The following is a 27,392-nucleotide window of genomic DNA, read 5'->3' as shown; positions in this document are numbered from 1 at the left end:
AAGTATCAGATCTGGAAGGACGTAGTAATAGATTTGGTTAGCATGGTTAATTTGGTTAGAGAAAACAAAGGTGCATAAGGGATTCCTGAACCACATTATAAGGAAATCAATTTACCAAGTATGGGACAAATATAAGAATTTATTAGAGAACAAGACACATTTGTGGCTTTCCCCATTGGAAGCCATATCTGTAAAAAAGGTAAACATGAAACTGGGCAACATACAATGATACACGTGGGCAAAAGACATAGGTTATACCACTTGAATACAGTAATAGGAAAAGCTGTGGAAAGCTTGTAGTTCATTAAAAGAAAATTATATGAAGATGATGTACTGATGGTATTTGACTCCAGTAAAGCTTGCTGAAATGTATAAAGATATCTCTAACTTATGCTGGAAATTTAAGGATAAGGAAGGAACTATTTTTTTCACATGTGGTGGACGTGTAAAAAAGTAAAGGGCTTCTGGGAAATGATATACAATGAACTTTTTAAAATTCTTAAAATTAAATTTGTTTTAAAAACCCAGAGGCTTTTTTCACTAGGTGTAATAGGAGGAGAATTGCCAAGGAAGCAAAGGAGACTATGCGACTACAGCGGCCAGATGCTACTAGCCCAGATGTGGAAAGAAGGAAAGTTTCCAAAGAAAGAAGAATGGATAACTAAGATGACTGACTGCCGAAATGGCTAAACTTTCCGTGAAGATCAGGCACCAAGATGAGAAAAAATTCAGTCTAGAATGGGAAAGCATTATAGACTATTTTAGAGAACACTGTAAAAACGTCAAAACATTAGCAGGTTTGATGTAACATTTATGAACTAAGAATAGAATTAGGAGGGGGGAAAGAAGTTGGAATTAATTGTAGAAATGTAATTATATGCAAGGAGAATAAAGGGGGGGAATGGAAACAGGAGGGGGGCGAGGAAAAGCCATTTATTGCAAATTTGGATTGGATATGTATGTACCAAAAGGAAAAATGTTATTTTGAAAATTGAAAATAAATATATATATGTTTTTAAAAATAGTTTAGAAAACTATTGGGGGAGCCCGTGCAGCTGATCCAGCGGGGCTTTCCGGAGGCGAGACCAGCGCCTCTCCTCGCTCTTTGCCCGGAGAAGCCCAGAGGCTCCTGCCGCTCGGCTCCGAAACGGTTAAAAGCAGCGCCGACAGAGCTGAGATTCCTAGAGCGGAATAAAAAAAGGCTGTCGGGAGAATAGCAGCTTCCGCTTCCTGTCCCGCTTGGGGGGGGGGGGGGAGAGATGCCGAACATGGCGGCGGCTGTCTTTCCTCGCGGAGGGGCTGGAGGTGCGTCATATTGTTATATATTATAACTGGGGGGGTGGAGTGGGGGTGCTGCTGGAGGGAGTTGTGGGGAGGGATTAAAAAAAACATCCTGTTAGGCAAAGCGTTTCAATGTAACTTTTTTTTTCTGCGTCTCGTCATCAGTTTATCCAGATTTTCACATGTTATTATTTTTAAAGACCTCTTGAAAATTGGTCAGCATTTTGGTGCAGATTTCTCCTAATGGACACGCATTTGCAAAGGGTATTTCCCCAAATATTTACGTTTCCCATAATTAATGCATTCTGTATTTAATTCCGCTAAAATAATGCATTTATAGGATTTCCCCCCTTTGTATGGGGGTAGGACATATTTTCCCAATGGAAGTGTAGCACCCTGCTTGTGGTTAACGCTTAGCTGGAATGAAATATTCAACGCAGCAATAGAGAAATTAAAATAATAATTTATTTGTCAGACAAATAAATGAGAGACACAGTGGTATATGGATACCAAAGCTCTGCCCACTCCAGCCCTGATGGCCAGCACTTATATTTCCTCAGCCCAGCCCCCTTGCTCCTTTGGCTGCCTCTGTCCAATCAGCCTGGTTGAAATTCCTATTGGCTGTTTGCTAGAACCAATCATAAAAGATACACCAATTTCCTATTACCTTTTATGGGAGACAAAGAGCTATATTTCCTTCTATCCATAAATGGCAGACAAGTAGCCATATATCTTATATTTGCCTCACCAGGCACCTTAATTACCACATAACCTTTGGCCCCTGCTGCCCTATTACCCTATTCACTCCAAAACAGATGGCTAAAACAGATGGCTCATGGTAACAGAGATCTTGGGTTTACCTTCTCACACACCATCAATGAAATAAGAATCTAACATAAGAATCTAACATTTCTTACTTTCTAGATCCTTCGCATAATTACATTTAAGCCAATATATTTCATACATAACATATATCGATTTTTAGAAGAAAAGGCCTTTTCAAAGTAAAAAGAACTTAGTAAAAACAGTTTCCAAAAGCAACCCCTTTCAAGCCAGCTGCTGTTCCCATTAGCTCTTGCCCTTTAACCTTATGAAAATATGGCTCAAGTCTAATGGGAGGCACCTAGTATTATTTTCTGTTAAACAATAAATTTCACTATTTACCAACTCTTAATTAGTGTTTTTTGCAGCTTGATTGTATTCTGTAATTTGTATGGTCAATGTGACCTTTTGCTCCCAGCCTGTAATTTCCTTTTACAACCCTGAGGCACTTCTATAGATCAGAGGGGCCCTGTTTAGGAAGATAAACATCTGCCAAAGCACCCAGCCAGCTGCTTTATGACTGGCATAAAACATACAAACATTTGCAAATATATTTTTTAAGCTCGTTTTAAAATGCAGGCCTTGATCTGATGCCTCAGAAGGGCAGATCTTTCTCCTGCTCTCCCTGCAGGCCAACTTGGGCAGGTGGGGGACCTTCCTTGGGCTCCCCATAGGGCTTGGGGTCAAGGCAAACCCTTAAGCATTGAAAAACCTGCAGGGGCTCCCCCTGGAACTTGTAATCATTTTTATCTGGCCTGATTTTATTATAATTTATTAAAATCATATACCTCCCTATACCCACAGGCCTTAGGGCAGTTCACAGGATAAAATTGCAATATAAAAAGTCAAAGTACACAATCAAAACATAAACAAAATCAACCCAATAACCCCCTGCCCCCCGCAAACCACACACATTTTAAAACATTTGTCTTTAAATTAAATACAGCAGTTTCTGCAAGAGGAGTTCTGGGCAGAAGAGGTTAAAAAAAAAAGGAGAAACAAGCAACTTCAAGTCCACATTAAAATTACAAGCGTGGTTGAGGCCTTACTTAGACAGGCTAATACTATTACTATTACTACTACTAACACCCCTGAGCACCCTCTCCCACCAGTATCTTGCCTTTGTAATGGACTGGATGAAAGCCAACAAATTGAAGCTCAATCCAGATAAGAGTGAGGCTCAGCTAGTGGGTGGTTCCCTAGAGCAGATGGCTGGAAGGTTGCCTGCTCTTGATGGGGTTACACTTCCCCTGGAGGAGCAGGTTCGTAGCTTGTGGGTAATCCTGGATCCTTTGCTGTTGCTCGAGGCTCAGATGGCCTGGAGTGCCTTCCATCAGCTTTGACTTGTAACCCAGCTACACCCCTATCTGGACAGGAATAGCCTATCTACCGTTGTCCATGCTCTGGTAACTTCAAGGTTAGATATAGATATGCGTTATACGTAGGGCTGCCTCTGAAGACAGTTTGGAAACTTCAGCTAGTGCAGAATTCAGCGGCCAGGTTGCTCACTGGAGTAAGGCGGGTGAGCATATTACCCCCATCCTGGTCCGACTGCACTGGCTACCAGTTAGTTTCCGGGCTCAATTCAAGGTGCTGGTTTTGACCTATAAAGCCTTACATGGCTCAGGATCACAATACTTCAAGGGCTGCTTCTTTCCATATGAACCTAGCCTGATCCTGAGGACCTCCTTCATGGGCCTCCTCCTCAAGTGGTCTGGAGGGTGGCAACACGAGAACAGGGCCTTCTCTGCAGTGGTTCCCTGTCTGTGGAATGCTCTCCCCAGGGAAGTTCACCTGGCGCCTTCCTTATACACCTTTGTTGTTGATTAGTCATCTTAGTTGTGTCCAACTCTCTGTGACCCCATGAATCAGAGCATGCCTTGGAAACTTGCTTTCCTCTCAAAGCTTCTCATTTTTTATGTCCATGGAGCTTTCATGGCATAATACTGCAGTGGGTTGCCAGTTTCTTCTCCAGGTGGATCACATTTAGTCTAAACTCTTGGCTGACCTGTCTGTCTTAGGTGGCCCTGCAAGGCATAGGTCATAGCTGAGTTATTCAAGCCCCTTCACCACGACAAGGCAGTGATCCATGAAGGGGTATACATCTTTAGGTGCCATGCAAACATGTTCCTTTTTAACCAGGCTTTTGCTTGATATGTTTGACATCGTATAGTCTTTTTCAAACGTGGCTCTTTTTTGGGGGGTGTTAATTGGGTTGTTTTTATACTGATTATATATGATGCGATCTTTCTGTGAACCATGCTGAGTCCTCCGGTTGTAGGGCGGTATTTAAACTCAATAAATAATAATACCATATTAATTCTTTCATTATTGGTACCCCACGGATCTGACTGGGTTGCCCCAGCCACTCTAGCTGGCTTCTAACAAATATAAAAGCATAACAAAACATTTAAAACTTCCCTCTACATAGCTGCCTCCAGTTGTCTTCTAAAAGTTATATAGTTGTTTGTTTCATTGACATCGGACGGGACAGCTTTCCACAGGGTGGGCACCACTACCAAGAAGGCCCTCCGCCTCGTTCCATGTAACTTCCCTTCTCACAGGGAGGGAACTGCCACAAGGCCCTGGGACCTGGATCTCTGTGTCCTGACTGAATGATTGGGGTGAAGACGCTCCTTTAGCATTTCATCAGTTTGCCTTTTTATTCCATCAGGAGATGCTGAAGGGATGCTGGCAGAAGGGGAACAATCAGAAGTGTCACCAAAAGAATCCAAAGAGCAAAGGAAGCTGAGGGTTCAAGATGGAAGCCGAAGGCGAGAAGGGAGACGAAAGCAGAAGCCGGAGGGTGACTCTTGTACGTCTCAGGGTGGTGAAAATCAAATTCCTAGAGAGGAGAAAAAGCATGAATGCACCGTGTGTGGAAAGAGATTGGGTAGTCACTCAACTCTTACTTTACATCAAAGAACTCATACAGGGGAGAAACCGTATACTTGTTCAGAGTGTGGAAAGAACTTCAGTAATAATAGGCAACTTAAGTCGCATCAAAGAACTCATACAGGGGAGAAACCATATACATGTTTAGAGTGTGGAAAGAGCTTCAGTGAACGTGGCCATCTTACTAGGCATCAAAGAACTCATACAGGGGAGAAACCGTATACTTGTTCAGAGTGTGGAAAGAACTTCCGTCAGAGTAGCGCACTTAAGTTGCATCAAAGAACTCATACAGGGGAGAAACCGTATACATGTTTAGAGTGTGGAAAGAGCTTTATTTGGAGTAGCAGCCTTATGTTGCATCAACAAACTCATACAGGAGAGAAACCATATACATGTTCCGAGTGTGGAAAGAGCTTCAGTCAATGTGGCCAGCTTACCTCACATCAAAGAACTCATACAGGGGAGAAACCGTATAAATGCTTGGAGTGTGGAAAGAGCTTCATTCACAGTAGTGCCTTTATCTTGCATCGAAGAACTCATACAGGAGAGAAACCGTATACATGTTCCGAGTGTGGAAAGAGCTTCAGTCAGAGTAGCACCCTTAAGTCACATCAACGAACTCATACAGGGGAGAAACCGCATACGTGTTTGGAGTGTGGAATGAGCTTCACTCGCAGCAATGGGCTTACTAGACATCAACAAACTCATCGAGGCAGCAAACCTTATAAATGCTGGGAATGTGGCAAGAGCTTCAGTCGCATCGACTCCCTTTCCTCGCATGAAAGAATTCATACAGGGGAGAAACGATATACATGTTTGGAGTGTGGAAAGAGCTTCAGCTACAGTTGCAGCCTTACCTTGCATCAAAGATTGCACACAGGAGAGAAACCTTATAAATGTTTGGAGTGTGGCAAGAGCTTCTGTCGCGGTAGCCACCTCATGTTGCATCAACGAACTCATACAGGAGAGAAACCATATACATGTTCAGAGTGTGGAAAAAGCTTCAGTCGCAGTAGCTCCCTTAAGTCGCATCAAAGAACTCATACAGGGAGGAAATCTTAGAAATGTTTGGTGTATGGAAAGAACTTCAGTGGCAGGGGCTCCCTTCCTAAACAATAAAGAACTCGTACAAGGCAAACATCTTAGAAAGGGTTGGCGTGTGGGAAGATCTTTAATCATATCAAATAACTCCTACAGAGAGTAAACCAATGATCGTGTTCTGGTCCCCCCAGGACAGCCATTATTTTATTGGAAGAACTTTTTGACAGTAAGAGCTGTTTTGACAATGGAACAGTCTCCCTCGGGAGGTGGCGGGCTCTCCTTCCTTGGAGGTTTTTAAGCAGAGGTGGGATGGCCTTCTGCTATGGATGCTTTAGCCGAGATTACTTCATTGCTGGGGGTTGGACTAGATGACCCTTTTGTTGTTTAGTTGTTTATTCCTGTCCGACTCTTCGTGACCCCATGGACCAGAGCACGCCAGGCACCCCTGTCTTCCACCACCTCCCGCAGTTCGGTCAGGCTCATGTTTGTAGCTTCGAGAACACTGTCCAACCATCTTGTCCTCTGTCGTCCCCTTCTTGTGCCCTCCATCTTTCCCAGCATCAGTGTCTTCTCCAGGGAGTCTTCTCTTCTCATGAGGTGGCCAAAGTATTGGAGCCTCAACTTCACTATCTGTCCTTCCAGTGAGCACTCAGGGCTGATTTCCTTCAGAATGGAGAGGTTCGATCTTCTTGCAGTCCATGGGACTCTCAAGAGTCTCCTCCAGCACCATAATTCAAAAGCATCAATTCTTCGGCGATCAGCCTAGATGACCCATGGGGTCCCTTATAACTACAGTTCTATGATTCTATATACATCATCTGCTAGACAGCTGTTGTCACAAGCTTGGCAAATCCAGAGATATACTTGATCATCAGATAATGCCAATATTATTCACTTGGACTGTGCTGTTTGAATCCATGTACAAGTCTAGGTGCCTATTCTATAGTTTTGCTTTTCGTTTCCTAATTTTCATCTGCTGTTACTTGTAGCGTTCCCAAAGCAAGGAAGGATTCAGAAGATCAGTAAAGGAAGGAAGGAAGGAAGGAAGGGTAGTATTCACCATCTCTTTGTGAACTCTCTTCCTGGCCCTAAGATCTATCTAAAGATTAACAAACTACATCAAAGTAACCTATGAACTTTATGACCTAGGGTGCCTGGTGCAGCAACTGGTCTGTGTCCTAGAATGCTTATAGGTGCTTGTCAGACATAGAGAAATGGGCACTAGAGAAAAATGGTGTAGTTGCAGAGGCTTGTGGGATTTGATCAGAAATTTTTGGCAATGAATCAAACCCAGTCAGCGCAATGCTTTCATCGCGGACACAATGGCTCGATGCATATTTTATCATTCCTCATAGTAATCCTGTCTGATCCCTACAGTTATAGCTGCTATCTCTGTTTCATGTGCATCATAAAATGAAACAGAAAAAGCTTCACGAAAATTAAATCTTTATGAATTTTTTTTTTAAAAACCCTCATGAGTCCCACCTACACTGGAAAAAAATTGTGGGATCTGCTCACATCCCTCATGGTTAGCTTACTGCAATGCACCGTAGAAACAGATATCGTAGAAGGTTGGGCCACAGGCTGTAGCTGGTGCAGAACGCAATAGCCAGGTGGCTTGTGTGAGCAAGGTTAAAAAATGTAAAGGATCCCTGGACAGTTAAGTCCAGTCAAAGGCAGCTATGGGGTTGCAGCGCTCATCTTGCTTTCAGGCCGAGGCAGCTGGCGTTTGTCCACAGACAGCTTTCTGGGTCATGTGGCCAGCAGGACTAAACCGCTTCTGGCACAATAGAACACCATGACGGAAACCAGAACTCACGAAAACACCGTTTGCCTTCCTGCCACAGTGGTACCTATTTACCTACTTGCGCTGGTGTGCTTTCGAACTGCTAGGTTGGCAGGAGCTGGGGCAAAGCAGCAGGAGCTCACTCCTCGCACAGATTTGAACCGCCAACCTTGCCATCAGCAAGCCCAAGAGGCTCAGTGGTTTAGACCACAGTGCCATCCACCTCAGGCTTGTGGGAGGAAACTACTGCCAGCATAGAACAGCCTGCTAGTGGGATTTGCACTTGCTACCAATCTGCTACTGGGTTGAGTTCAAGGAGTTTGTACTCACGCGCAAGTCCCTGTTCTGCTCAGTCCCAGATATACAGCAGAGATTCTCCTGCAAGTTCCAAAGATCTCCAAAGCACACATCCAGAATGGGGCTTTTAGTGTCACTGTGTTCTGTGGAATGGCATCCCTTTCGGGGGGGGGGGAGGGAATTGGGACCTTTTTCAGCTGGAAAAATAAATTTTAATAATGGGTGTCCACTTGTTACGGTTTTAGCCAAGCACAAGTGTCTCTTCCTTCTTCAGGGCCAAAGGAGTCATGTTTCTCCATGGAGGCTGAACCAGCTCCTCCCGTTTCTGCCAGTTTCTGTCTCAAGGTGGAGATTCTCCTAATCTGAGGGGCCTCCAGGTCCTGCAAAGCCAAGAGCAAATTATTGGTGAGTAAATGGTTGCACTGTTGGGCAGGAGATTTTCCCTGAGCAACTGTGGATGAGCCCATCTCGCCACCAGGCTAGAGAGTGCGGAGATTTGAAGATGGACTGCAAACCTGAGGGAGGTTCATTTATTTAATTAATTTTTATTTATTGAATTTACAGGTGAAACTCGAAAAATTAGAATATCATGGGAAAGTTCATTTATTTCAGTAATTCAACTTAAAAGGTGAAGCTAATATATGAGATAGACTCACGACATGCAAAGTGAGATATGTCAAGCCTTTATTTGTTATAATTGTGATGATTACGGCTGATGCAAACCCCAAATTAACAATCTCACCTGTATATATTGCCCTACACGGAGAGTTACAGCTCCAAGAATGAAGAAGAAGAAGAAGAAGAAGAAGAAGAAGAAGAAGAAGAAGAAGAAGAAGAAGAAGAAGAGGGAGGAGGAGAAGGAGAAGGATGGTATTATTTATACCCTGCCCATCTGGCTGGGTTTCTAGCATATATAAAACATAATAAAACATTGGCTTTTACCCTGACCCTCGATGTCATGCCCTTCCCTGCCGGAGAGACAATGCCCCTGTGACTCAGGACAAATAGAAATGGTGAGCATGTCCTTCTCCAGTTCCTGTATTACAGAGACATTTGTCTTAGCCTGATTTCCCCACTACTTCATAAGTACCCAGGACGCGCAGGGCAATTCTATACCTCCCTGCTGCTCTCAGGTACTGATCCTGCTGCGACATGCAATGTTGCTAGATTCTGCACAGCAGCGCTCAAAATTCGCTGGGGGCTGACCTGCGCCACAAACCAGATTTTATGAATATATCAGAGTGCTCTGCAAATTGATAACGGTTTTCATATATCAACCTTTTATGCTCTTCCATAACCACCCAATGCTCCTATCCCTTCTTTTAGATTCTTTTAAAGGTAAAGGTAAAGGGTTTGTATTGGTATAATTTGGAATTAATGTGATATGATTGGTTTGTTAAATGGAAATTTAATAAAAAAAATTTAAAAAAGAAACTATATCTGTAAAAAAAAGGTAAACACAAAAGGAATTGGGTAACTTAAAGGGACCCCTGACTATTAGGTCCAGTCGTGACCGACTCTGGGGTTGCGGCGCTCATCTCGTTTTATTGGCTGAGGGAGGCAGCGTACAGCTTCCGGGTCATGTGGCCAGCATGACTAAGCCGCTTCTGGCGAACCAGAGCAGTGCACGGAAACGCCGTTTACCTTCCCGCCGGAGCGGTCCCTATTTATCTACTTGCACTTTGATGTGCTTCTGAACTGCTAAGTTGGCAGGAGAAGGGACGGAGCAACAGGAGCTCACTCCGTCGCGGGGATTCGAACCGCCAACCTTCTGATCGGCAAGTCCTAGGCTCTGTGGTTTAACCCATTTTAGCTTCCTTTAAATTCTTATAGACTTTTATATTCACCTTTTCATACCTTTTAGCTTTCCAAAACGCTTTCCAAATTTTAAATGACTGTATCCCACCCTCTATGACGGTAAAAAAAAATTGTATTGTAATAAAACACCAAACATTTAAAACTTCCTGATACAGGGCTGCATCTTCCCAGGGAATGCTGGGAACTTTAGCTCTGTGAGGGGAAATATATCTCCTAACAACTCTGCTTAACAAACTACGCTTCCCAGGATCCCCGGCGGGGGACAACGACGGCATTATTGTTTAAATGGTTTGATACTGCTTTAAATGTATAGTTCAGATGGGGCGTTATCAGGTCTACAGGCTGACCTCGTGCATACAACACGATCCACCCTAATTTGTATACTTCTTCGTTTTTTTCTATTTCCTTATCCTGCGTCCCCTGCTCTGAGTAACACCTTGCCAGTAGTTACAGATAGGTAGCCCCTGAATTCTAGTGCTAGGAGAAATAAAAAGCTTGTCTCTACCTACTTTCTCCACTCAATGCACTCAATTTTATAATCGTGTCACTTCTTACTTGCTTTTTCTCTAAACTAAAAAGTTCCCAATTCTCCACAGTGGAGTTCCTCCATCCCCTCAATAATTTGGGCTGCCCTTTTCTGAAGGTGGGGTTGGGACCACTGGGTGCAAAGTACAACTTCTGGAAAATCTCATTTATCCCTTCTTTGGGGGGAGGGAAGTTTCCAGCCCCGAAGAGCAGAGCAGACACTTCAACATGGATGTACAACATCTATGAAATCTCTGAAAACAGAGAGGAAGGTGACCAGGGGTCAGAGAGCGGGGCTTGTCCCTCCCCAGGACTTGGAAAACATGGTTAATTGGCGGCAGCAGAGCTCCACGACTCTCGTGAGATGCACAATCAAAATAATTGGTACATATAGTGCTTTTAAAATGAAGAAGCACACCTTTTTATGGTCCACAATTCTTTTGTTTTGCTGTGGAGAACAACCAGGCCTGGATGTCTCCTGCAAAGGCCTGACTAAGCAGGGCCTACTAATCATCATGGAACATCTTCTCCCCAGGGACTGATTTCTTGTTTCATTTTGTTTTTTCAAAGGAAGAACAGAAAAAGGTAACAAATGCAGAATTGTTCTTTTATTGTTTATAAGGTGTGAAATATACTCGGAGTCGAGAGTGGATTTCATGCTCTTTATTCAGCTCATAGTAGTGAGGAGGAATGAATGTTCCCCCACAATATCTACTTTATATACATTATTTACACAATGGGCCCCACGTGATTGGCTAATGGATACAGTTAAACAATACTGAAGTATCAAATCTGGAAGGACGTGATAATAGATTTGGTTAGCATTCTGAATTTTGGTATGAGAAAACAAAGGTGCACAAGGGATTCCTGAACCACATTATAAGGGAATCAATTTACCAAGTATGGGACAAATATAAGAATTTATTAGAGAACAAGACACCTTTGTGGCATTCCTCATTAGAAACCATATCTGTAAAAAGACACGAAACTGGGCAACATACAAAGATCTGTTAACAGAAGTAGTAAAGGTAAAGGTACCCCTGCCCGTACGGGCCAGTCTTGACAGACTCTAGGGTTGTGCGCTCATCTCACTCTGTAGGCCAGGGGCCAGCGCTGTCCGGAGACACTTCCGGGTCACGTGGCCAGCGTGACAAAGCTGCATCTGGCGAGCCAGCGCAGCACACGGAACGCCGTTTACCTTCCCGCTAGTAAGCGGTCCCTATTTATCTACTTGCACCCGAGGGTGCTTTCGAACTGCTAGGTTGGCAGGCGCTGGGACCGAACGATGGGAGCGCACCCCTCCGCGGGGATTCGAACCGCCGACCTTTCGATCGGCAAGTCCTAGGTGCTGAGGCTTTAACCCACAGCGCCACCCGTGTCCCTAACAGAAGTAGAAAACAAATTAAAGGTGAAAAAATATGAGGATATAAAAGCTCTGTTAACAGGTTGGTTACAATATTGCCAAATAAATGATATATTCAGAGGTGACAAAGAGAAGGACTTTGGGAAGGAATTCTCAAAGTTCAAAAATGAATTATTAGAAAATAATGAGAAATTGTTATCAAGAATGTACAAACCACTGTTGGAATGGGAGACGAAAGATGAAGAGGTTAATGCTGTAATGATACACTGGGCAAAAGACATAGGTTATAATATACCACTTGAATCATGGGAAAAACTGTGGAAAGAGATTTTAAAATTCATGGCATGTAGTTCATTAAAATAAAATTATATGAAGATGATATACTGATGGTATTTCACTCTAGTAAAGCTTGCTGAAATGTATAAAGATATCTCTAACTTATGCTGGAAATGTAAGGATAAGGAATGAACAATTTTTTCATATGTGGTGGACGTGTAAAAAAGTAAAGGGCTTCTGGGAAATGATATACAATGAACTTTTTAAAATTCTTAAAATTAAATTTGTTTTAAAAAAACAGAGGCTTTTTTACTAGGTGTAATAGGAGGAGAATTGCCAAGGAAGCAAAGGAGACTATTTATGTGACTACAGCAGCCAGATGCTACTAGCCCAGATGTGGAAAGAAGAAAAGGTCCCAAAGAAAGAAAAATGGATAACTATGATGACTGACTCTGCCGAAATAGCTGAAGATCAGGCACCAAGATGAGAAAAAATTCAATCAAGAATGGGGAAACTTTATAGACTATTTTAGAGAACACTGTAAAAACGTCAAAACATTAGCAGGTTTGATGTAATATTTATGAACTAAGAATAGAATTAGGAGGGGGGAAAGAAGTTGAAATTAATTGGAGAAATATAATTATATGCAAGGTGAATAAAGGGGGGGAATGGAAACCAGGGGGGCCGGGGGGAAAGCCATTTATTGCAAATTTGGGTTGGATATCTATGTACCAAAAGGGGAACTATTGTTATTTTGAAAATTGAAAATAATATATATATATATATTTGAAATAGTTTAGAAAAGTATTTGGGGCTCCCGCGCAGCTGATCCAGCGGGGCTTTCCGGAGGCGAGACCAGCGCCTCTCCTCGCTCTTTGCCCGGAGAATCCCAGAGGCTCCTGCCGCTCGGCTCCGAAACGGTTAAGAGCAGCGGCGACAGAGCTGAGATTCCTAGAGCGGAAGAAAAAAGGCTGTCGGGAGAATAGCAGCTTCCGCTTCCTGTCCCGCTTTTGGCGGGGTGGCAGATGCCGGTCATGGCGGCGGCTTTCCTTCCTCGCGGAGGCGCTGGAGGTGGGTCATATTATGATGTTTTATAAGGGGGGTACAGCTGGAGGGAATGCGGAGAGAGAGTTTAAAAAAACCCCAGTAGGCAAACCGTTTCAATGTAAGTTTTTTTCTGCGTCTCCTTTTTCTAGTCATCAATTTGTCCAGATTTTCACATTTTTAAAGCACTCTTGAAAATTGTTCAGCATTTTGGTGCAGATCTCGCCTAATGCTCACGCCTTTGCAAAGGGTATTTCCCCAAATATTTACATTTGCCATAATTAATGCATTCTGTATATAATTCCGCTAAAGTAATGCATTTATAGGGCTTTCCCCCTTTGTATGGGGGTAGGACATCTTTTCCCAATGGAAGGGCAGATCTTTCTCCTGCTCTCCTCCCTGCAGGCCAACTTGGGCAGGTTGGGGAGCTTCCTTGGGCTCCCCATAGGGCTTGGGGTCAAGGCAAACCCTTAAGCATTGGGAAACCTTCTGCAGAGGCTCCCCCTGGAACTTGTAATAATTTTTATCCGGCCTGATTTTATTATAATTTATTAAAACTGTATACCTCCCTGTACCCACAGGCCTTAGGGCAGTTCACAGGATAAAATTGCAATATAAAAACTGAAAATTACATAATCAAAACATAAACAAAATCAACCCAATAACACCCCCCAAAAGAACCACACACATTTAAAAACATTTGTGTTTCAATTAAATACAGCAGTTCTGGGCAGAAGAGGTTAAAAAAGAGGAGAAACAAGCAACTTCAAGTCCACATTAAAATTCCAAGCGTGGCTGAGGCCTTACTTAGACAGGCTAATACTATTACTATTACTACTCCCAACACCCCTGAGCACCCTCTCCCAGCAGTGTCTTGCCTCGGTAATGGACTGGATGAAAGCCAACAAATTGAAGCTCAATCCAGATAAGAGTGAGGCTCAGTCAGTGGGTGGTTCCCTAGAGCAGATGGCTGGAAGGTCGCCTGCTCTTGATGGGGTTACACTTCCTTTGGAGGAGCAGGTTCGTAGCTTGGGGGTAATCCTGGATCCTTTGCTGACGCTCGAGGCTCAGATGGCCTGGAGTGCCTTCCATCAGCTTTGGCTGGTAGCCCAGCTACACCCCTATCTGGACAGGAATAGCCTATCTACCATTGTCTATGCTCCAGGAACTTCAACGTTAGATATAGATATGTGTTATACGTAGGGCTGCCTCTGAAGACAGTTTGGAAACTTCAGCTAGTGCAGAATTCAGCGACCAGGTTGCTCACCGGAGTAAGGTGGGTGAGCATATTACCCCCATCCTGGTCCGACTGCACTGGCTACCAGTTAGTTTCCGGGCTTAATTCAAGGTGCTGGTTTTGACCTATAAAGCCTTACATGGCTCAGGATCACAATACTTCAAGGGCTGCTTCTTTCCATATGAACCTAGCCTGATCCTGAGGTCCTCCTTCGTGGGCCTCCTCCTCAAGTGGTCTGGAGGGTGGCTGCGCGCCTGTGGAATGCTCTCCCCAGGGAAGTTCACCTGGCGCCTTCCTTATACACCTTTGTTGTTGATTAGTCATCTTAGTTGTGTCCGACTCTCCGTGACCCCATGAATCAGAGCATGCCTTGGAAATTCACTTTCCTCTCAAAGCTTCTCCTGTTTTATGTCCATGGAGCTTTCATGGAATAATACGGGAGTGGGTTGCCAGTTTCTTTTAAGATATTTATTAAAGTTTCAAAATGTTACAAAAATAAGAAGAAGAAAAAAGAAAATACAAAATACAGAAAAATGAAAACAGTTAAAAACAAATCAATATTTCCATATCTTGTCTTTCGTTTGCTTGTTTCCCTGACCTCCTTGCTCCTCCCTTTTTTGTATTCCAGTTCAATTAGTTAATTCAGCAAATCCTTTCCCTCTTTGTTTTTATCTTAATCCTTTATCTTAATATATTATAGCTTTAGATTATCACCTGTTAACAATCCATTTTTACATATTCCTTTATAACATTGCTGCTAAAAACCACTTTGCTGTTGATTAGTCATCTTAGTTGTGTCCAACTCTCTTAGAGCATGCCTTGGAAACTCGCTTTCCTCTCAAAGCTTCTCCTGTTTTATGTCCATGGAGCTTTCATGGCATAATACTGGAGTGGGTTGCCAGTTTCTTCTCCAGGTGGATCACATTTACCGTATTTTTCGCTCTATAACACGCACCTGACCATAACACGCACATCGTTTTTAGAGAAGGAAAACAAGGGAAAAAACATTCTGAATGAAACAGTGGGTGTATCATTTTTGTGCTTCATGCTGTGGCCACAGACATGTGATCTGATGGTGAATTTGGGGTGACCCAATGCAAAAATCCTGAGAATCCCTGTGGATCCATGCTTTGTAACCACGTTTTTGCACCATTGCAGCCCCAGGCAACAGTGGGTGCGTGATTTTGGGGGGGCAGGCTGTAGCCATGGACATGCTATGTGCTCTGATGGTGAATTTGGGCTGACCCAATGCAAAGATCCTGAGGATCCATGTGGATCCATGTTTTGTAACCACGTTTTTGCACCATTGCAGCCCCAGGCAACAGTGGGTGCGTGATTTTGGGGGGGCAGGCTGTAGCCATGGACATGCTATGTGATCTGATGGTGAATTTGGGGTGACCCAATGCAAAGATCCTGAGGATCCATGTGGATCCATGCTTTTTAACCACATTTTAAGTGGGGAGGGAAGGAAAAACACAGAATGGACAAGGAGCAGGAGAGGGGTGTGCAGAGAAGCAGCTGGCTAAGAATGCAGGAGAGGGGTATAACGGGAGGGAGGAAAGGAAGGCAATAGTTTTCCCTCACCTACCCACCCAAGCCAGCCAGCTCTCTCTCTCTCTCTCTCTCTCTCTCTCTCTCTCTCTCTCTCTCTCTCCTGCATGTTTTCACGGAGAGGAATTAGAATGAAGGACGATCCTTTCCTTTCCTCTCTGCTTGCCTGGAGGGGAGGGGCTTTCCCTGCTCTTTCTTCCGTTTGAGCAAACACAGCAAGGAAACAGAGGAGAGTGGGCAGTAAGACCCTGAGGCAGAATGCAGGAAAGCAGCCACTTCCTCTTTTCAGGTTTCCCTTCTCCGAGACGCGCAATTTGATTTTTGCCTGCTTTTTTTTGCCTCCACTCGCGCCATTTGGCTCCAGGGACCACACATTCACTCAATAACACGCACAGACATTTTCCCTTCCTTTTTAGAAGAAAAAATCTGCGTGTTATAGAGGGAAAAATACGGTAGTCTAAACTCTCGGCTGACCTGTCTGTCTTGGGTGGCCCTGCTTCTCTGACTTATTCAAGCTCCTTCGCCACGACAAGGCAGTGATCCATGAAGGGATATACACCTTTAAGTGCCATGCAAACATGTTCCTTTTTAACCAGGCTTTTGCTTGATATGTTTGACATCCTATAGTCTTTTTCAAATGTGGCTCTTTTTTGGGGGGGTGTTATTGGATTGTTTTTATTCTGATTATATATGATGTGATCTTTTCTGCGAACCACGCCGAGTCCTCCGGGTTTAGGGCGGTATATGAACTCAATAAATAATAATACCATATTAATACTTTCATTATTTGTACCCCACCAATCTGACTGGGTTGCCCCAGCTACTCTAGCTGCTTCTAACAAATATAAAAGCATAATAAAACATTTAATTTTTTTAATAAGATATTTATTAAAATTTTCAAAGTTAATACATTATAACAAAAAGAAAAGAAAAAACAAAAATGCAAAAAGTAAAGACAATTTAAAAAGAGAAAAAGAAGGGGGAAAAACCACATATAAATTCCATTTACTTATTTTCTTTTAACTTACTTTCCAGACCTCCTCATACCACCCTTTCTTATATTCCAGTTTAAATTGTTTGAACAGCAAATCCTCACCATTAGGTCTTTTACTTATTTCAAAACCTTATTTTCTGTCTCTTAAGCATTACAGCTGAAAACCACTTAATTACTGTCCAACATCATTCTAGCATTCCTTAATTTTACAGTATTTCTGCAAGTAGTCTTTAAACTTCTTCCAATCTTCTTCCGCCGACTCTTTTCCCTGGTCTCGGATTCTGCCGGTCATTTCTGCCAGTCCCATGTAGTCAATCATCTTCATCTGCCATTCTTCCAGAGTGGGTAGATCTTGTGTCTTCCAGTATTTTGCGATGAGTGTTCTTGCTGCTGTTGTCGCATACAGAAAGAAAGTTCTATCCTTCTTTGGCACCAATTGGCCGACCATGCCCAGGAGAAAGGCCTCTGGTTTCTTCAGGAAGGTATACTTAAATACCTTTTTCATTTCATTATAAATCATTTCCCAGAAAGCCTTAATCCTTGGGCACGTCCACCAAAGGTGAAAGAATGTACCTTCAGTCTCTTTACATTTCCAACATTTATTGTCAGGCAAATGATAGATTTTTGCAAGCTTGACTGGGGTCATGTACCACCTGTAAATCATTTTCATAATATTCTCTCTTAAGGCATTACATGCCGTAAATTTCAGACCGGTGGTCCATAACTGTTCCCAGTCAGCAAACATAATATTATGTCCCACATCCTGTGCCCATTTAATCATTACAGATTTCACCGTTTCATCCTGAGTATTCCATTTCAGCAGCAAGTTATACATCTTTGACAAAATCTTAGTTTTGGGTTCTAACAGTTCTGTCTCTAATTTTGATTTTTCCACCTGGAATCCAATTTTTTTGTCCAATTTATAAGCCTCCATTATCTGACAATAATGAAGCCAGTCTCGCACTTTGTTTTTTAATTTCTCAAAGCTCTGCAATTTCAATTTGTCTCCCTCTTGTTCCAAAATTTCCCAATATTTTGGCCATTTGGACTCCATATTGAGTCTTTTAAGAGCTTTCGCTTCCATTGGTGACAACCACCTTGGAGTTTTGTTTTCCATTAAGTCTTTGTATCTTATCCAAACATTAAACAATGCTTTCCTGACAATATGGTTTTTAAATGCTTTATGTACTTTGACCTTGTCGTACCACAAATATGCATGCCACCCAAAAGCATTATTAAATCCTTCTAAGTCCAAAATGTCTGTATTCTCAAGAAGCAGCCATTCTTTCAGCCAGCAAAATGCTGCTGATTCATAATAAAGTTTAAGGTCTGGCAGGGCAAATCCCCCTCTTTCTTTAGCATCAGTTAAAATCTTAAATTTTATTCTGGGCTTCTTGCCCTGCCAGACAGATCTAGAAATATCTTTCTGCCACTTCTTGAAACAGTCCATCTTGTCCACAATCTGCAATGTTTGAAACAAAAACAACATTCTAGGCAATACATTCATCTTTATAACTGCAATTCGACCCAACAAGGAAAGCTTCAAATTTGACCATATTTCTAAATCTTTTTTCACTTCTGTCCAACATTTTTCATAATTATCTTTAAATAAGTTCACATTTTTTGCTGTCATATTAATCCCCAGGTATTTCACTTTCTTAACCACAGTCAAACCAGTCTCATTCTGAAACCTTTCTTTTTCAGTTGATGTTAAGTTTTTCTCTAAAACTTTGGTTTTTAACTTGTTCAGTTTAAATCCTGCCACTTGACCAAATTCTTGAATTACCGTATTTTTCGCTCTATAACACGCACCCGACCATAACACGCACGTAGTTTTTAGAGGAGGAAAATCCATAGGCATGCCACCCGTAGGCATTCCCTCCATAACACGCACAGAAATTTCCCCTTACTTTTTAGGAGGAAAAAAGTGAGTGTTATGGTGCAAAAAATACGGTAAGTCTAAAACCCTTTTAGTACTAGATTCTGGCTCCTGTAATGTCAAAATTAAATCATCTGCAAAAGCTCTCAATTTATACTGTTTAGCTCCGACCTGTATACCTTTAACCAGCTGGTCTCTTCTAATCATATTCAGCAGGACCTCCAGGAACGATATAAAAAGCAATGGTGAAATTGGGCATCCCTGTCGTGTCCCTTTTTCTATCTTAAGCATAATAAAACATTTAAAACTTCCCTCTACATGACTGCCTCTAATTGTCTTCTAAATGTTGCATAGTTATTTTTTTGACAACTGACGGGAGGGCGTTCCGCAGGGTGGGCACCACTACCAAGAAGGCCCTCTGCCTTGTTCCCTGTAACTTCCCTTCTCACAGTGAGGGAACTGTCACAAGGCCCTGGGACCTGGATCTCTGTGTCCTCACTGAATGATTGGGGTGAAGACGCTCCTTTAGCATTTCATCAGCTTGCCTTTTTATTCCATCAGGAGATGTTGAAGGGATGCTGGCAGAAGGGGAACAATCAGAAATGTCACCAAAAGGATTCAAAGAACAAAGGAATCTGAGGGTTCAAGAGGGAGGCAGCAGGCGAGAGGGGAGACGAAGGCAGAAGCTGGAGGCTGACTCTGGTATGTCTCAGGGTGGTGAAAATAAAATTCCTAGAGAGAAGAAAAAGCATGAATGCACCGTGTGTGGAAAGAGATTGCGTAGTCACTCAACTCTTACTTTACATCAAAGAACTCATACAGGGGAGAAACCATATACATGTTCCGAGTGTGGAAAGAGCTTCAGTGTCAGTGGTAACCTTACCTCGCATCAAAGAACTCATACAGGGGAGAAACCGTATAGATGTTTAGAGTGTGGAAAGAGCTTCAGTGTCAGTGGTAGCCTTACCTCGCATCAAAGAACTCATACACGGGAGAAACCATATACATGTTCCGAGTGTGGAAAGAGCTTCAGTGTCAGAGGTAGCCTTACCTCGCATCAAAGAACTCATACACGGGAGAAACCATATACATGTTCCGAGTGTGGAAAGAGCTTCGGTCAGAGTAGCTACCTTAAGTTGCATCAAAGAACTCATACAGGGGAGAAACTGTATACATGTTTAGAGTGTGGAAAGAGCTTTATTTGGAGGAGCAGCCTTATGTTGCATCAACAAACTCATACAGGGGAGAAACCATATACATGTTCTGAGTGTGGAAAGAGCTTCAGTGTCAGTGGTAGCCTTACCTCGCATCAAAGAACTCATACAGGGGAGAAACCGTATATATGTTCCGAGTGTGGAAAGAGCTTCAGTCAATATGGCCAGCTTACCTCGCATCAAAGATCTCATACAGGGGAGAAACCATATAAATGCTTGGAGTGTGGAAAGAGCTTCAGTCACAGTAGTGCCTTTATCTTGCATCGAAGAACTCATACAGGAGAGAAACCGTATAAATGTTCAGAGTGTGGAAAGAGCTTCAGTCACTGTGGCCAGCTTACTAGGCATCAACGAACTCATACAGGGGAGAAACCGTATACATGTGCAGAGTGTGGAAGGAGCTTCAGTCGGATTAGCACCCTTAAGTCGCATCAAAGATTGCACACAGGAGAGAAACCGCATACGTGTTTGGAGTGTGGAATGAGCTTCACTCACCGCAATGGGCTTGCTAGACATCAACAAACTCATCAAGGCAGCAAACCTTATAAATGCTGGAAATGTGGCAAGAGCTTCAGTCGCCTCGACTCCCTTTCCTCGCATGAAAGGATTCATACAGGGGAGAAACCATATACATGTTTGGAGTGCGGAAAGAGCTTCCACTACATTAGCGGCCTTACCTTGCATCAAAGATTGCACACAGGAGAGGAACCTTATAAATGTTTGGAGTGTGGGAAGAGCTTCTGTCATGGTAGCCAACTCAGGTTGCATCAAAGAACTCATACAGGGGAGAAACCATATATATGTTCCGAGTGTGGAAAGAGCTTCAGTGAAGGTGGTACTCTAACTAGGCATCAAAGAACTCATACAGGGGAGAAACCGTATACATGTTCAGAGTGTGGAAGGAGCTTCAGTCAGAGTAGCCACCTTAAGTCGCATCAAAAAACTCATACAGGGAGGAAATCTTAGAAATGTTTGGTGTATGGAAAGAACATCAGTGACAGGGACTCCCTTCCTAAACAATAAAGAACTTGTACAAGGGAAACATCTTAGAAAGGGTTGGCGTGTGGGAAGATCTTTAATCATATGAAATAACTCCTACAGAGAGTAAACCAATGATCGTGTTCTGGTCCCCCCAGGACAGCCATTATTGGATTGGAGGAACCTTCTTGACAGTAAGAGCTGTTTTGACAATGGAACAGTCTCCCTCGGGAGGTGGCGGGCTCTCCTTCCTTGGAGGTTTTTAAGCAGAGGTTGGATGGCCTTCTGCTATGGATGCTTTAGCTGAGATTACTTCATTGCTGGGGGTTGGACTAGATGACCCTTTTGTTGTTTAGTCGTTTATTCATGTCCGACTCTTTGTGACCCCATGGACCAGAGCACGCCAGGCACTCCTGTCTTCCACCACCTCCCGCAGTTGGGTCAGGCTCATGTTTGTAGCTTCGAGAACACTGTCCAACCATCTTGTCCTCTGTCGTCCCCTTCTCCTTGTGCCCGCCATCTTTCCCAACATCAGGGTCTTTTTCAGGGAGTCTTCTCTTCTCATGAGGTGGCCAAAGTATTGGAGCCTCAACTTCACTATCTGTCCTTCCAGTGAGCACTCAGGGCTGATTTCCTTCAGAATGGATACATTTGATCTTCTTGCAGTCCATGGCACTCTCAAGAGTCTCCCCCAGCACCATAATTCAAAAGCATCATTTCTTCGGTGATCAGCCTAGATGACCCTTGGGGTCCCTTATAACTACAGTTCTATGATTCTATATACATCATCTGCTAGACAGCTGTTGTCACAAGCTTGGCAAATCCAGGCATATACATGATCATCAGATAATGCCAATATTATTCACTTGGACTGTGCTGTTTGAATCCATGTACAATTCTAGGTGCCTATTCTATAGTTTTGTTTTCATATCCTAATTTTCATCTGCTGTTACTTGTAGTGTTCCCAAAGCAAGGAAGGATTCAGAAGATCAGTAAAGGAAGGAAGGAACGGTAGTATTCACCATCTCTTCCTGAACTCTCTTCCTGGCCCTAAGATCTATCTAAAGATCAACAAACTACATCAAAGTAACCTATTAACTTTCTGGCCTAGGATGGCTGGTGCAGCAACCGGCAACTGGTCTGTGTCCTAGAATGCTTATACGTGCTTGTCAGACATAGAGAAATGGCAGTAGAGAAAAATGGCGTGGATGTAGAGGCTTGTGGGATTTGATCAGAAATTATTGTCAATGAATCAAACCCAGTCAGCGCAATGCTTTCATCGCGGACACAATGGCTTGATGCATATTTTATAATTCCTCATAGTAATCCTGTCTGATCACTAGTTATAGCTGCTATCTCTATTTCATATACATCATAAAATGAAACAGAAAAATCTTTACAAAAATAAAATCTTTATGAATTTTTTTTTAAAAACCCCTCATGAGTCCCACCTACACTGGAAAAAAATAATGGGATCTGTTCACATCCATCATGGTTAGATTACTGCAATGCACCGTACAAAGAGATATCGTTGAAGGTTGGGCCACAGGCTGTAGCTGGTGCAGAACGCAATAGCCAGGTGGCTTGTGTGAGCAAGGTAAAAAAGGTAAAGGACACCTGGACAGTTAAGACAGTCAAAGGCAGCTATGGGGTTGCAGCGCTCATCTTGCTTTCAGGCCGAGGGAGCTGGCGTTTGTCCACAGACAGCTTTCGGGGTCATGTGGCCAGCAGGAATAAACCGCTTCTGGCGCAATGGAACACTGTGATGGAAACCAGAACTCACGAAAACACCGTTTGCTTTCCTGCCACAGTGGTACCTATTTACCTACTTGCGCCGGTGTGCTTTCGAACTGCTAGGTTGGCAGGAGCTGGGGCAAAGCAGCAGGAGCTCACTCCTCGCACAGATTCGAACCGCCAACCTTGCCATCAGCAAGCCCCAGAGGCTCAGTGGTTTAGACCACAGTGCCATCCACGTCAGGCTTGTGGGAGGAAACTACTGCCAGCATAGAACAGCCTGCTAGTGGGATTTGCATTTGCTACCAATCTGCTACTGGGCTGAGTTCAAGGAGTTTGTACTCGCATGCAAGTCCCTGTTCTGCTCAGTCCCAGATATACAGCAGAGATTCTCCTGCAAGTTCCAAAGATCTCCAAAGCACAGACCCAGAACGGGGCTTTTAGTGTCTCTGTCTGTGTTCTGTGGAATGGCATCCCTTTTGGGGGGGGGGAGGGAATTGGGACCTTTTCCAGCTGGATAAATAAATTTTAATAATGGGTGTCCACTTGTTACGGTTTTAGTCTTATTTTTATTTGTTGCCTTTGTGTATATAACTGCTTCTTAAAACATTTTTTGTATAAATTGCCTTGAGACGGTGGTTTAGAAGGCAATCAATTATTTTGTAAAAATATTTTTAAAATACTTTTCACGTAAAATACATTTCACTAATTTTACAATCATTTTGACATTTCAAGGTTTGACTTCCTTCCCCCTCTTTCTGCGGTTCCTTAAATTTATTTTTAATATCTTCTGCATATCCAAATTAACTTAATTTGTTCATTTATTCCTCTTCTTTAAATATATACTGGTATGAAACTGCAGGTTATTAGAATAATCCTTCCAATGTTTTTATCTGTTTACAATTTATCTGTAAATATTCAATAAACCATTTCCATTCTTTTATTTTAAAAAAATGTTATCTTGATTCCTTATTCTTCTGGTAAGTTTCACCATAGAAGGCAATCATATTTAAGGAAATCAATGAATCATTGTTACAAATAATGTGATAATAATTTTTACTTTTTCTGCTGGCATCTGACCAGGGTTAATCCTCCTGTGGAATTTTGTTAAATGGGAAAACGGTAGATAAACAGAAGCAGAGCTATAGAAAGAGATATCCAGAAGATATACACAAATAGATAAATCTTGCTGGACCAAAAGAATAAGAATTGTGATGCTGACACACAGTCGTTAAACCCATTGAGTATTCCCAATTAAGTTACTTGCATTTCTGAAAATATATTATCATCAAGCAGAGTAAAAGGGAACCATACCGAGAGAGGACACGATCCTGCAAATCTCCTTCATTATTCGGCTGTGCAGGGCTCTCTGGTCAGGACCCAGCAGAGCCCATTCCTCTTCAGTGAAACTGAGTCCTGAGAGAGAGGGGGAGAGGGGGAGAAATGCTTCCTTGCAAATATCAAAATAGACCGGCCTACAAGCAAAATCCCAAAGCCTTGTTAAGGGGAGGTGAATGGGCATTACCCTCAGGATTAATATACATTGGTACCTTGGTTCTCAAACTTAATCCATTCCGGAGGTCTGTTCCCAAACCAAAGCATTCCAAAACAAGGTGCGCTTTCCCATAGAAAGTATTGCAAAAGGCATTAATCCGCCCCAGACTTCTGAAAACAACCCCTAAAACAGCAATTAAACATCAGTTGATCCATAAAATGAAAGCAATAAACAATATACTGCAACCACAGAATCATTCAATCAGTAGCTGAACTGGGTTCCACACAGTCCCAAAAACAAAACAAAAGGAGCCGCAAAAACAATAATGCAAAATAAATAGCAGACACAGACAGGCCTCAGCGTAACACTCAAAAGAGAAGCGTAACACTCAAAATTGAATCAAGGCACTCAAAACGGAGCACATCCGGCTCCCAAAAAGTTTGCAAACTGGAACACTTATTTCCGGGTTTGCGGTGTTTGGGTTCCAAGTTGTTGGAGTACCAAGGCGTTTGAGAACCAAGGTACCATTGTAGAGGCTGGAGAATTTTTTTCCCCCACCTGGGAGCCTGTGTCGGGGCTGCTGATTCTTCTAGATCTGTCAACAGCTTTCGACTGTTGGAATTCTGCCTGGGTCAGAGGAATGTGCCACAGCGTAGGCACCGGCAGATATTCCTGTCGACCTCCCCGCGTCTCCACTCTGCTGATAAGCAGGCGAGGTCCGGCGATTCTTCTCAGATGTATGAGAGGAACACACCGTTCTTCCTCTCTCCCCTTTGGTGTCCCCAGGGAGGGGAAAGAAGCAGACAGAAAACTATTTACATCATTTATTTCTGCCTCTTACATCAGTACAGAGAATCATGTCTGCACTCAACAACAGCAAGAAGAAACTCCTCCCAAGTACATCCAGTACGGGTCATATGACACACACACACTGAGCTAACATCCGGTGCTCAATACAGAATGGACTGCCCCTTTGTTTCCATGGCAACAGTCACAAACATCCTGTCTGGCTTTCCAGCCACAAGCAGCTGGCTGAGCTGCTAGAGCCTTTGCTTGCTGCAGCATTGGTGCTTTATGGTAACATAAAGTCAGTCTGATTAATTCACTGGTTCACGGGGAGCTGCGTTTTGGAAAAATACAGCTCCGGGAGAAGAGGCCTGCATTCCACAAATTTTTTGTGGTTAAGATAAGAAGTCCCATTGAAATGCATTGTTGCTAGGTAACGGAAAGTTGGAAAGTTACTGGCAAAGGGGCTGGACTGTGAATGTAAGCCTGGGAAAGCGAAACAAAACCAGAGAGTGTTTTGGCTACAAAGTTTACGTGCTCTTGGAAGGGACTTTCAATAGCAGCCTGAGTTTAGCTGCCAGGTGCAAAAGGGCGTAAACAACATGCAGTTTGCCTGCCTGCGTGAGAAAGGAAAAAACAACTGTTGGATTTTACAGTTTGTTTAACAGTGTGAGCTGGAGGCTTGGCTTCAAGATGGATGCCAAGAAGGGATCGACATGGTCGATCATGAACTTCTGGACCACCGCCTTGCCGACGTGGGGATCCAGGGCACAGTCCTTCAATGGCTGCACTCGTTTCTCTCTGGTCGGGGACAGAGGGTGGCGCTTGGGGGGGAATTGTCATCGCGCCACTCCTTGGTGTGTGGAGTACCTCAGGGTACGATACTCTCCCCGATGCTTTTCAACATCTTTATGCGCCCCCTTGCCCAGCTTGTCCGGAGCTTTGGGCTGGGTTGCCATCAGTATGCTAATGACACCCAACTCTATCTGTTGATGGGTGGCCATCCTGACTCGGCCCCAGACACACTGACCAGATGTTTGGAAGCTGTGGCTGGATGGTTACGTGGGAGTCGGTTGAAGCTAAATCCTTCGAAGACAGAGGTCCTGTGGCTGGGACGGGACGATATGGGATTGGGGGGGCAACTCCCATCTCTTGCGGGGGCGCAATTAGTGCCAGCACTGTCCGTTAAGAGTTTGGGTGTAATCTTTGACACCTCCCTTTCCATGGAGGCGCAGATTGCAGCTATAACAAAGGTGGCATTTTTCCATCTCCGCCAAGCTAAGCAGTTGGCTCCTTATCTCTCTCGCCCTGACCTAGCCACTGTGATCCATGCGACGGTCACCTCCAGACTGGATTATTGTAACTCGCTCTACGTGGGGCTGCCCTTGAGACTGACCCAGAAACTCCAGCGGGTGCAGAATGCCACGGCGAGACTCCTTATGGGGTCTTCGCTGCGAGATCACATTATTCCGGTACTATACCAGCTGCCCTGGCTCCCGGTGGAGTACAGGATCAGGTTTAAGGTGCTGGTTTTAACCTTTAAAGCCCTATACGGCCTAGGACCCTCGTACCTACAGGACCGCCTCTCCTGGTATGCCCCACAGAGAAACTTACGGTCTTCAAATAAAAACATCTTGAAGGTCCCAGACCACAGAGAAGTTAGGCTGGCCTCAACTAGAGCCAGGGCTTTTTCGGCTGTGGCTCCGACCTGGTGGAACACTCTGTCACAAGAGACCAGGGCCCTGTGGGACTTGACATCTTTCCGCAGGGCCTGCAAGACAGAGCTGTTCCACCAGGCCTTTGGCCAGGGCACAGCCTGACTCCCTCCCTCGGCAATCTTCACGGAGCTCTGGCCCAATGGTGGCCAGTGGCTTGAATTTAATTAATTTTATAATGAATGATTTTAGAATGTTGTTTGTGCTGTACTTTTGTACTGTTTTATTGTTGTTAGCCGCCCTGAGCCCGGCTTCGGCTGGGGAGGGCGGGATATAAATAAAATTTATTATTATTATTATTATTATTATTATTATTATTATTATTACCATGAGGCCTTAGGTTCCCCACTCCTGATTCAAATCTTCAAGAGTGGCGTTGACAGCCTTCCTAGTGGGTAGCAAGATAGCGGTACTGGCAGGGTCCCCGGTGCTGATTCCCTCTACCTGATTTGGTGACCCAAGGAGAGATGGCTGAGTACGAATCGTCAGCACGGTTTCATCACCTGCGAGAGACAAAGAGGTCAGGAATGTTGGAAGGTCAACAGCAGGGATCATGCAGTTTATCAGCTAAGGGTTAAATCTGGTGGTGTTTAAAGAGAGCTGGCCAAGAGGGGTGGGCGGAGCTGCTGCTTAGCAACCAAGCAGAGCAGCATGACCTTCA

General features: G+C 43.6%; 2 protein-coding genes across 5 annotated transcripts in view; one reads left to right on the top strand and one right to left on the bottom strand.

The window, feature by feature from the left end:
* The window catches only part of LOC308469939 (uncharacterized protein), an 80,299-nt gene that overhangs the window by 51,244 nt on the left and 1,663 nt on the right, over window positions 1-27,392 (bottom strand). The gene's annotated exons all lie outside the window — the stretch shown is intronic.
* LOC308469670 (uncharacterized protein) lies at window positions 1,202-22,426 on the top strand. 4 transcript variants are annotated; one of them, XM_080992465.1, is made up of 2 exons: window positions 1,202-1,305; window positions 4,778-7,499. In XM_080992465.1, exons 1-2 carry the CDS (start codon window positions 1,260-1,262, stop codon window positions 6,058-6,060), a joined length of 1,329 nt encoding a protein of 442 aa, XP_080848591.1. In that variant the 5' UTR covers window positions 1,202-1,259; the 3' UTR covers window positions 6,061-7,499. The 4 variants fall into 4 exon arrangements, with proteins under 4 accessions (XP_080848591.1, XP_080848590.1, XP_080848592.1 ...); XM_080992464.1 differs by lacking the exon at window positions 4,778-7,499 and adding an exon at window positions 19,371-22,426 and having other exon boundaries at window positions 1,243-1,305; XM_080992466.1 differs by having other exon boundaries at window positions 1,249-1,305; window positions 4,781-7,499.

The sequence above is a fragment of the Podarcis pityusensis genome (genome assembly GCF_964106645.2).
Source record: "Podarcis pityusensis genome assembly, chromosome: 2".
Classification (NCBI taxonomy): domain Eukaryota; kingdom Metazoa; phylum Chordata; class Lepidosauria; order Squamata; family Lacertidae; genus Podarcis; species Podarcis pityusensis.
This window is presented reverse-complemented; position numbering and strand designations above follow the sequence as displayed.